At 34.8% G+C, this 10,954-nt stretch overlaps 1 protein-coding gene across 1 annotated transcript; it reads left to right on the top strand.

Annotated features, from left to right (window-relative positions):
* The first annotated feature begins 526 nt into the window (after positions 1-526).
* LOC141481224 (general transcription factor II-I repeat domain-containing protein 2A-like) lies at positions 527-1,828 on the top strand. The gene has a single exon (XM_074172427.1). It carries the CDS (start codon positions 527-529, stop codon positions 1,826-1,828), a length of 1,302 nt encoding a protein of 433 aa, XP_074028528.1.
* The last annotated feature ends 9,126 nt before the right edge of the window (positions 1,829-10,954 follow it).

Raw genomic sequence — 10,954 nt, 5'->3', positions numbered from 1 at the left:
ATAAAGACGCTTTACTGTATATGAATATGATTTATATGTGTTGAGCTTTCGGTAGCGAGGAAGCAAATATACTTCTATGGTTAATTTAAAAAAAATGAATTTGTCTGGAGGTACACTACTTGTGCATACGCTTTAACGTTTAACAAAGTTCACTTCTTTACACATTAGCAATTAACGAAATTAACTATTTAATTAAAGGTTTATTAACCCCGTTTTAGATAGCTGAAAAAATTTTAAAATCTTTATTTCAGCTCCGCCATCAGAATGGCATCTGATAAAAAGAAGAGACGAACTGAAGAAGAAAATAGAGCATTTAATCAGGATTGGACAGAGCAGTTTGCGTTCATATGCAACACAGATGGCCTTCCGACTTGTCTGATTTGCCAAGAAAAACTTGCACAAGAAGTCAAATTTGGAGAGACACTTCACTACAAAACATACCCAATTCGCTGCCAAATATCCATCCGGTGACACACGAAAAAAAGCTGTTAAAGAGCTTCAAAAACAAAAACAGCAGTCGAGTTCTATGCTAAGTAACTGGGCGCAATCTTCAAATAATGTAAACCTGGCAAGCCTCGCAATATCACTACAAATTGCACAAAGAGGGAAACCATTCACAGATGGCGAGTACGTCAAAGATTGTTTCATACGTGGAGCTGAAGAACTGTTTCGTGATTTCAAAAACAAAACCGAAATCATGAAGAAAATTAAAGATATGCCATTATCTGCTAAAACAGTACAAGATAGAACTTCAAAAATGTCTTCAAATATAACACACATGCAAGTGGAAGACATTCAACTGGCTTCTGCTTTATCAATTGCTATTGATGAGTCTTGCGACATAAAAGACACGGCACAAGTTACCCTTTTCGTCAGGTACATGTCGTCCCAAGGTCCAAAAGAAGAACTGCTAGGATTGCTGCCGCTCTCAGGGCAAACTCGTGGAGAAGATATAGCAAATGCTGTGCAAAAATGCCTGGAAGACTATGAAATCGATATAAATAAAATCGTTTCCATAGCAACTGACGGAGCCAGAAGTATGACAGGAATACATAGAGGGGTAACAACGATTCTTCGGCAAAAAATAAACCACGAAATTTTAACGTTTCACTGCATAATTCATCAAGAGGCGCTTTGTGCCCAAACATTCCCGACTGAAATGGTTGAGGTCATGAACTTGGTTATTAAGATCGTTAACAGCATTTTGGCAAAAGCACTCTACCATCGCCAGTTTCAGGAATTTCTTGAAGAAATAGAAAACCAGTATTCTGATCTACTTCTGCACAATAAAGTGCGATGGCTTTCCAAGGGTAACGTATTGAAACGTTTTGCTTCTTGCTTGACTGAAATAAAAATTTTCTTCGATGAAAAAGGCATTGTCCATCCCGAATTGAAAGAAGACAAATGGCTGCAAAAATTCTACTTCATGGTGGATATCACAATGAAACTAAACGAGCTAAATGTCAAACTGCAAGGAAAGGGAAACCCAGCCTATGCCTTGCTTGAAGAAGTGGTTTGCTTTGAAAATAAATTACTTCTTTTCATCGAAGACATGGAGAGTGGAAAATTACTTCATTTCGAAAATCTGAAGCAATATCGCGATGAAAACAATGCAACTATTGACACAAATTACTTCAGCATTACTATAAATAAAATGAAGGATGGATTCGCTGAGAGATTTGAGCAATTTAAAACCAACGCAATTACTCTGGCGTTCATAGTAAATCCTCTCACCACAAATTTAAAGGAGATCAATATTGAGCCATTTGGGATTGATGATGGTTCGTTTCAAATGCAATTGTTGGATTTGAAAACCAAACATTTGTGAAGTGGAAAGTTCACAGAACTCAAGAGCAAATTAGAAGAGTTGGAGGTCCAGAAAAGCATGCACATTACGCAGCACAAGTGGACAGCTCTAAAAGAAATGCCGCGAGTTGAGGCACTCGTATTTGATGCATGGAATAGTCTCCCAGAATGCTTCAGTGAGGTGAAGAAGTTGGCATTTGGCGTGCTGACAATCTTCGGGTCAACATATTCGTGCGAGCAAGCGTTCTCTTGCATGAATATAATAAAAAGTAAAACAAGAAGCCAGCTAACAAATAAAAATTTAGAGGCGTGTTTGAAACTGAAAACAACAAGCTATGAGCCAGATTTACCAAAACTTTCAAAAGGCATGCAAGGCCAATGCTCCCATTGATGAAAAACTTGTAAATGTTATACAATGGTTATAGTTATGTACAATAGTTATATAAATGTTTTGTGCGATTCATTTGTATGTTTTTATGTGAATAAATATTATTTCATATTTAAAGCTATTTATTTTAAATAAAAAATCAAATTTATCTACCTAATCCTAATCAAATACCATAATATTGAAATAAAAATGTTAGTGGCTCTTTAAAAACTGGGAAATTTTGTAATTTGTAACTTTTGGCTCTTCCGTCTCAAAAGGTTGCCGACCCCTGGCCTAGAGGCATGGAATATATGTACCAAATATGCCAAAGATGTCTACAAAATTATCTCAGTTATTAAAAAACTGATTATTTTTGAAAACTTTGCCACCCTGTATCTCAAAAGTTAAGGCATTTAGGACATACGTCCATAGGACGTTTTTTCCTTAAAATGGGTCTAAGAATTACCTCCTTAAATATTAGCATGTGTTTAAGGAACACCCTGTATAAGCATTATTCATGAAATTGAGATTATATCGGGATTTACTTGTGTTATAAATAGATGAGAAGAAATTTGCAAATATCTTAGCTGTATCATTGTCATCTATTTGATTATTTTTGTGACAAAAGTTTCCTAAAGTCGACGATTTTTTACTATTATTAACATAATTCCAAAATTGATTCACCTCGGTTTTCAATTTATATTCTACATTTGAAACGTATTCTTTTGATTTCAATTTAATCAAGTTTATACGTTTTTTTCTCAATTCTTTATACCTTTTTCCGTAATAGTCCGATACTAGTCTTAACTTTCTCAATACTTTTTTTTCTTTCCATAATTCTTTGACCTCTTTATCAAACCAAATAGGAAATTTTTTCCTTTTCGGATATTGTTACATTTGGACACGCATTCATCAAAAACTGTGTTCCATATAATATAAAATTCATCTACAGCCTTATCAACAGTATTTTCATATAATACACTATCCCAATCACTATCTCTAACTCGTTCACTTAGCATAATAAAATTAGCTTTTATGTATATAAATCTTGGTTCTAATAATTCGTTCACACGTTCTTTTTCACGTTGAATTTTTATAATGATTTCTAAGGCAGGATGATAAATATCTTCCTTGGCAAATGATAAAGAATCCCTTTGCACAGTGCAATTATTTATATTACCTTCAGAAGTGATTACCAAATCCAGTGTTTTCCCTGCAAATTGGGAATATCATTATATAACTGAAAATTATTAAATGCGAGTAACACCTTGTGAAGTTTTCACTGGACGGTTGACAAAACCGCAAAACCGAGTGTTTCGCTATACAATAACTTCCTCAGGCGAGTTGCGGTTTTGTAAACTGTCCAGTGAAAATCTCACAATGAACTGTCACTTCAATAAGTTATGGATTTTCATCAAGTATCGGCCAATTCCATCAAATTTTTTTATATCTCAATAAAAACTTCCATCAGTTCGGACTTCCATTGTCTAATATAATATAAATTGATTTGAAATCCCTGAAAAAAAATCAGTTTTTTGTTTTTATAAAATTGTTACTTTCGGTTAATCTTTTTATTTTTTCAGGGATTTCAAATCAATTTATATTATATTAGACAATGGAAGTCCGAACTGATGAAATACACCACGAAATATTGTCAACCACCTTCAAAAAAACTTCCAGTTGCCAATGTAATCAATCCACACGACTGAATTGAAATAAACGTATAACGAATTTCTTGATGAGGAGCTTTTTATTTTCACTTTCAACGTCACCAGGGTTGAATGTTCATTGAACTCTATGAAGTTCCACTTCATCAGCCCGTAAAGATCACTATGATGTTTACTTTTGAAATTGCCTGAAATAGCAAGAGTCATTTATAAAACAGCTCATCTTTCATTCAAAGTAATTGGAAAAAATGCCGAATAAATACTAAACCCCAACAAAGTCGTTTATGTCGCGGAAAGTCTGGGAAAATATGGTTATTTCAGTTCTTGTAATCCGCAGGAAATGTTTTCGAGTTATTTTGATTTCAAATGAATTTATTTTTAGTACTCAATAAAAACACACCTTGTCGTAAATACCCTGGAAGTTCTGCGGAACAGTCAAAATAGTTCCACGAATTGACAGCAGAATGTGAGATTTCTGTTATCTCAACTATCATTATTATTGTGAAATGACCCTGTCATCACTCTTAGGTGTCTTAGGTTCACTGAAATTGTGAAAATTTAATTATGAACTGAGTAGCCTTCCAAATTTGAAAGCTTGATACCCATTATGAGGTCCCTTTTACGCGCGATTTATGTCATCTGTCACATTGTGACAAATGTCAAAGCGTTTTCTAGAAGCATTGTCTTAGGCCTCTTTTAGGTACGTGATTTTTGTCGTGTGTCGCATCAGTCGATCATCACCAGTGCACAATGTTCTATAATTATGTGGGCTGGAATTACAGAACACGGGGCGACAGGCGTTTTTAAAGTGCACTATATAATTCAAATTAGCGCTTTCATGCGAGTTCAGTTCATAGATATTATAATATATATTCTCACTCTAGATTGCTATAGGAGGAAAGTATTGCAAAAAGTTCAGGGCGATTCTCAGTGCGCCTGCTCAATAACGGTTTAATTTCATACGGGATGAGTTCAAGTGGAAATTGAAACACATTGCGTAACTATGAAGGACGAATCCAAAACAAGCACTTTTTCCAATAACCAGAAATGCAATAAATTTTTCGACGCGTGTTTCACCAATCAAGTTGGCATCTTCAGGAAATGAAGAAAACTGCTTCATTCTTCTGGTTTATTACACGCCAGATGATCCAGTTTTTCCATTTATTATGAAGGGCGACTTGAACTGAAGATAATTCTAATATACATATGATCCAATCACATTCCTATGAGATTCAATTCAACCTCTTTTTACGTGTATTAATTAAAATACTCAAATCCATTGTCTCATAATTTGACTTTTTCAATGATCCAAACAGTCTGTACCATTTAGAAGTTTTTTAACAGATTTTACCAAATACAGATATTCGTTAAAATGACAGGAATGTAAAATTATTAATTTAATAGTAAACTATTAACTGTTGTGGATCACTTTATGAAGAAAACATTTCGTGTAACTTTTCATTCAAAACTATTTCTTTATTCGTATTAGATCAAACATAAATCGTATCACATATTTTCAAAAATTACATGATTATAAGTCATTGTTTCGTTTTAAAGATACTTACATATGTTACCTGTTACCTACACCTCACACCTATTACATAGTTGAAAAGTCATTTTTCCTTTCAAAATCTCAACAAACCAAAAGTTAACATCCGAACTCGTTCAAATTCGACTTGAGTACGAAGTGAATCTGATTCCGTCTTCAAATAAGGTCCCAATAACTATTGGGGCTGTGGTGCAATCGGCACAACTGAACAACAGTTTGTATTCATTTTCTTTACGATGTGATACGATCTCAATAATAATATCAGAATCTCAGTTGTAACGATCAAATATACAGGCTGTTTTTTACCTGATCCCGAACTATTACTATCTCGGAAACGGGGAACCCCACAAGGTCAGTTAATTTGGACAAAAGTCTCCTATTTCTGGGAACTAGAATAAACTTATTTCAGATCGAGAATGATTTTGAAATATTCGGCAAAAACTAGAATTGTTAAATTTCGTTTTTGGCCCTTTCGCCTCTATTTTGAGTGATATAAAAAAACACTTTCAATACTGTTCCATATTTGTTATAATCTGATATAAACCAATTTGCAATGCGACGTTTCGTTCATTAGATTTCATCATCAACTTTATGTTTCGAATACGGCCCTCGACTATTCTAGTAACGAATCCAGCTATGTATTACTTGCGTTTCTGAATGTTGTGTCTTCGAAAAACATCAATATTTGTGTAATCTCAAACAGATAGGAACCAATTTCTTAGAACTCTAAGATACATTAACTCCACACAACTTTTAAATATTTGCAAGTAGAGGGTGAACGCCCATATATTCTAGGGGTTGTGTATAAATATTGAAGACCTGTTCAAAAGCCAGTTTTCAAGAAACACAAATGTTCAAATTGAAAGGGTTATATTTTTAGGAGTGACTAATTTTTGGGAAGAATTTTCTTTTGCTTTCTACTACTCCATCTTGATACAAAGACATGTGGGAATCTTCCAAAGAAAGGAACGAAGTAATCAGTTTTAAAATAAGTAACTTTATACATAGATGTGGTGTAGATGATGCAAAGAAGTAACTTTCAGACACAAACTGGAAGAAAAACAAAAGCCGTCCTGAAACAGCTACTTTAATATAAACATTGAATTACACGAAAGACATTTTTTTTTCGAAACAAATACTTTTATATGAACACTCCTGTGAATGTTTGGAATACAAACTGAGCAGAGAAAGGTGTTTTTCTGTATAATTCAGTGTTCATATAAAAGTATTTGTTTCGAAAGAATTTTTCTTTCGTGTAATTCAATGTTTATATGAAAGTAGCTGTTTCAGGAGCAGAGAAAGGTGTTTTTCTGTATAATTCAGTGTTCATATAAAAGTATTTGTTTCGAAAAAAATTTTCTTTCGTGTAATTCAATGTTTATATGAAAGTAGCTGTTTCAGGAAGGCTTTTTTTCCAGTTTGTGTCTGAAAGTTACTTCTTTAAATGATATACACATTTATGTATAGAGTTACTTATTTTAAAATTGATTATACTTCCTTCCTTTCTTTGGAAGATTCCCACATGTTTTCGTATAAAGATGGAGTAGTTGAAAGCCAAAAAGTTTCTTTCCCACAAATGTTTCTGATGTTTACTGGCAAATAAAATTACTGGAAAATGTATGAGGGTACTAAAATGAATTGATTTGTTCAATGAGAGCTATGAATTACCAGAATATGTATGATTGTCAGACTCACTGCCAAGTACTTAAATAATCATTCGATTCGTGTGAATTCGTGAGAGGAAAACCATGGCTTTTTTCTAATGATGATAAAGTTAATATGCTTTTCGTGTACGTGAGATGTTTGAGAAATACTACTGGATGTCTAGCTTTGTATGTGGAATTGTACCAGCCAGTTCGTCAGCCATATAAGAATAATTTTCGACACATCGAGAGAAGTTTACGGTAACGGTAACATGGTTCATTTGAAAAACTCTCGAGTAAGAGTTGTACAGTAACTAAAAGAATGAGGAAAGAGGCTTATGCTTTCCAGGATTGTTCTTCCAAGACAGTGCATTCCAACAATTCATCCGTGGTTTTAACACTAATGATGATACCCATAGCAGGTCGAAACAGCGCTGACCGGTGTTTGATCACAGCTCATAAAATTTAATTTCCCTATAAACAGGACAAAGATAAAATTTTCCTAATTATATAGTTTATTCTAGAAATTTTATTCTGAAATAATTTTGAATAATCAATGAATTTAATATATAACTTTCAATTCAATTATATAATATTTAGTATTTGTATTTTTGTCAATACTTCCAGTACAATCAATTTTGTACTTCTACTGAAAATGTTTCGTATCACAAAATACCAAAAAATGTAATTTATTTGAATTTTAAATACAATTATCTAAGTATAGCTGCCGTGCTGAGTCATGGCCGGCCCCTCCCTCAAGATGTGCAGTAGATGTGTAGCAGTCTGTTAGTTTATTCGAGCCGTGAACATCCAGATTTAGGACCGTATTCAGTTATTGATGGAGTTTGAAAGTAAATTGCATAAACATATTTTAATTAGTCAAACTCGTGAAGTTTCTCCCACCGGCAATGATTCAGTACGGTAGCTGTATTTTTCATTTCAAATCAATTTTAATAAAAAAAACTCTGTATTGGTCTCTTCAATCTTCTTCATCCTAGAATATATTATATATTGTAATGTCAGAACTCATAAAGTACAAATCAACATACATACATACTCGTATTCGCATATACAGTGTGTCAATTTGAAAACTTCCCACCCTCAATATCTCCCTTCCAGTACATAATATGAAGAAATGGTCAGACAGGTCAACTTTATTTGCAAGGGGGACACTCTGAATGAATATTTTCAACCCTCGGGGTTCAACCCCCTAGGAGGGGTGGATGTTACCCTCAGAATTTCAAATGGAAAGGGGGGTCAAGTGGCACATCATTTTGAAGGGCATTCAATTCGCTTGCCGACGGTGCCCTCATTTATTATTTTCCGATCAGCAGTATCCGAAAATGTAGTTCTAAACTAATAGAAGTAATTAGAATTGGCCTATACTAAAATGCCTGGTTATCAAGTTAGTATGCAAAGAAATACAATTTATTGACTCTCTTATAAGTAAAACTTGTGATGACGGGTCAGCTTTTCAACTTTCCATCAGGGGTAAAATTAGACAAGCCTCAAAAAATTTACATTAATTAGTTATCTGATTTCGGTGACTTTCATTTGGGTTTATTATCGGATTTAAAACTCTTATCCCTTTTTTGTTACTTCTGCTATAAAAAGTATCGTTTTTTGAGCAAAAAAGGTGTTCATCGCATTCAAGCCATTTGGTAGTACTATCATTTCAGTTTCATTTGTTGAGCTGATCAGCGATACCTTAGAAAGTGTATAAATTGTAAGAATGGTTTACACTATCCAAGACCGAATTGAAATAATTTTTATTTATGGAGAGGTGGGCAAGTGCGCACGAAGGGCGGCATCTCTTTTTAATGAAAGAAATCCAAATCTTAATATAAGTCACCGGTATGTGCTTGATTTGGTGACAAAGTTTTCCGAAACTGGTTCGGTGAAGAATAAAAAAAGGAATAACCCCAGAGTACTGAATGAGGATGCTCAAATTGAGGTGTTGGGAACATTTGCTGCAGAGCCGACTAGCTCCTTACGATCAGTAGCAGAACAGACGGGAATGTCACACGAGACTGTAAGGAAAGCACTGAAAATGCACAAATTTCATCCATATAAAATGCAGATTCTCCACGAGCTCCATGAGGATGATTATGACAGAAGAATAGAATTCTGTGAAATCATGACTCTTCGAATCAATGCTTTACCTAATCTTCTGTTCAATATCTGTTTCAGTGATGAATGTTCATTTTTCCTGAATGGCAATGTTAATAGGCAAAATTGTCGCTATTGGAGTGACGAAAACCCTCACAATTTTCGAGAAGGACATACACAACACCCACAAAAAGTTAATGTTTGGGCTGGTATTCTTGGAAATGCCATTATCGGACCTTTATTTTTTGAAGAAAACTTGAATGGTGATCTGTACCTAGATATGCTTCAAGCACCTATCGATCCACTTATAACTCACGAGCTCGAAACTCAAATTGATGCACACGGTAATTTACTGTTGCAGGAAGATTTGTTACATTTCCAACAGGACGGTGCGCCACCTCATTATTTTCGCCCCGTCCGACAATGGTTGAACGAGCGATTCCGGGAGAGATGGATTGGCAGAAGGGGATCAATTGAGTGGCCACCGAGATCACCGGATTTGACTCCATTAGATTTTTTTCTTTGGGGATATCTCAAATCTGTCGTTTATAAAACACAGCCCACTGATATGGATGACCTCAAAGGACGAATTACAGCAGCATGCCGGTCAATTAGTGGTGAAGTTTTCCAAAATGTTCGAGAGGAGTTCGAAAACAGACTGTATTACTGTTTAGAGCAGAATGGACAACATTTTGAACATATTATCAGATAAAGCGTAACAAGATGGTTGAAATTTGTTTTTTGCAATTTAGTATTTTTTGTTTGCACTCGATGCGTATTTCGTTAACTAAGTAGTTCTACATTCCTCTCACATCCACGAATTCGAATATTACTCAAGGGTTGGAACGATGCTACCTAGTACGATGCTCACCTTTTCCAATAGTCCATTACAATCATTTGTTTTGAATACCAACCTGAATACCAAACATCTAGTGCGGGCGAGTTTTAATCATTTATTCTTATTCACTTCTAATCACCGTTCGTTTGGAACGTTATTGTTCAAAAACTGCTCATCAAAAACTAATGAAAAAGGTATCATTGGCAAGAGAATTGAATGCCCTTCAAAATGATGTGCCACTTGACCCCCCTTTCCATTTGAAATTCTGAGGGTAACATCCACCCCTCCTAGGGGGTTGAACCCCGAGGGTTGAAAATATTCATTCAGAGTGTCCCCCTTGCAAATAAAGTTGACCTGTCTGACCATTTTTTCATATTATGTACTGGAAGGGAGATATTGAGGGTGGGAAGTTTTCAAATTGACACACTGTATACATACACTCGAAAACCAGCCAGGTAAAAAATATATAATATTTCTATGTACTTTCTTTCCGGACAGGGGGTGCAAATGCACCCCTTTGCATCCCGCGGCCGGCGCCCATGTTTGTTGTGGTTTCGTTCGTTTGGTGGAAATCCGCCTTTGAGTGTTGAGGATTTCAAAAACCGCGACACGGAAACTTTGAGAGATTGAATTGGGGCAAAGTTGCACATCTACCTGATTAACAATATGCCGTTGAGAAAGTTCTGAAATTCCAAGTATATCCGGAGATATCCGGAGAAAACAGAAATTTCGGAAAATGATTTTTATTTTTTTCTGGCTTCATTTTTGAGTTGCATTGAGTTACATTGAGTTGTAACAAATTGATTCTCAATTTGTTACAACTCAATGACATTTTGTTATTGTACAAGTCAATGAATTTTTGGCGAAAAATGGTTTTCACGAATGAAGAAAAAAGAGATATGATACAAATACAAACAGTGTTAGGACATCGAAAATGTATTCAAACTTGTATACCGAAAGACGACAACCACATCG

This window comes from Leptinotarsa decemlineata, unplaced genomic scaffold, assembly GCF_025532065.1.
Source record: "Leptinotarsa decemlineata unplaced genomic scaffold, Ldec_3_MD MMD2_tig00000090_RagTag_RagTag, whole genome shotgun sequence".
NCBI classification, from domain to species: Eukaryota; Metazoa; Arthropoda; class Insecta; order Coleoptera; family Chrysomelidae; genus Leptinotarsa; species Leptinotarsa decemlineata.
The sequence above is the reverse complement of the archived record's forward strand: the minus strand, read 5'-3'. Positions and strand labels throughout refer to the sequence as shown.

Excerpts from the sequence above, each read along its gene's own strand:
- LOC141481224 (XM_074172427.1), top strand. The coding sequence starts at position 527 with ATGCTAAGTAACTGGGCGCAATCTTCAAATAATGTAAACCTGGCAAGC.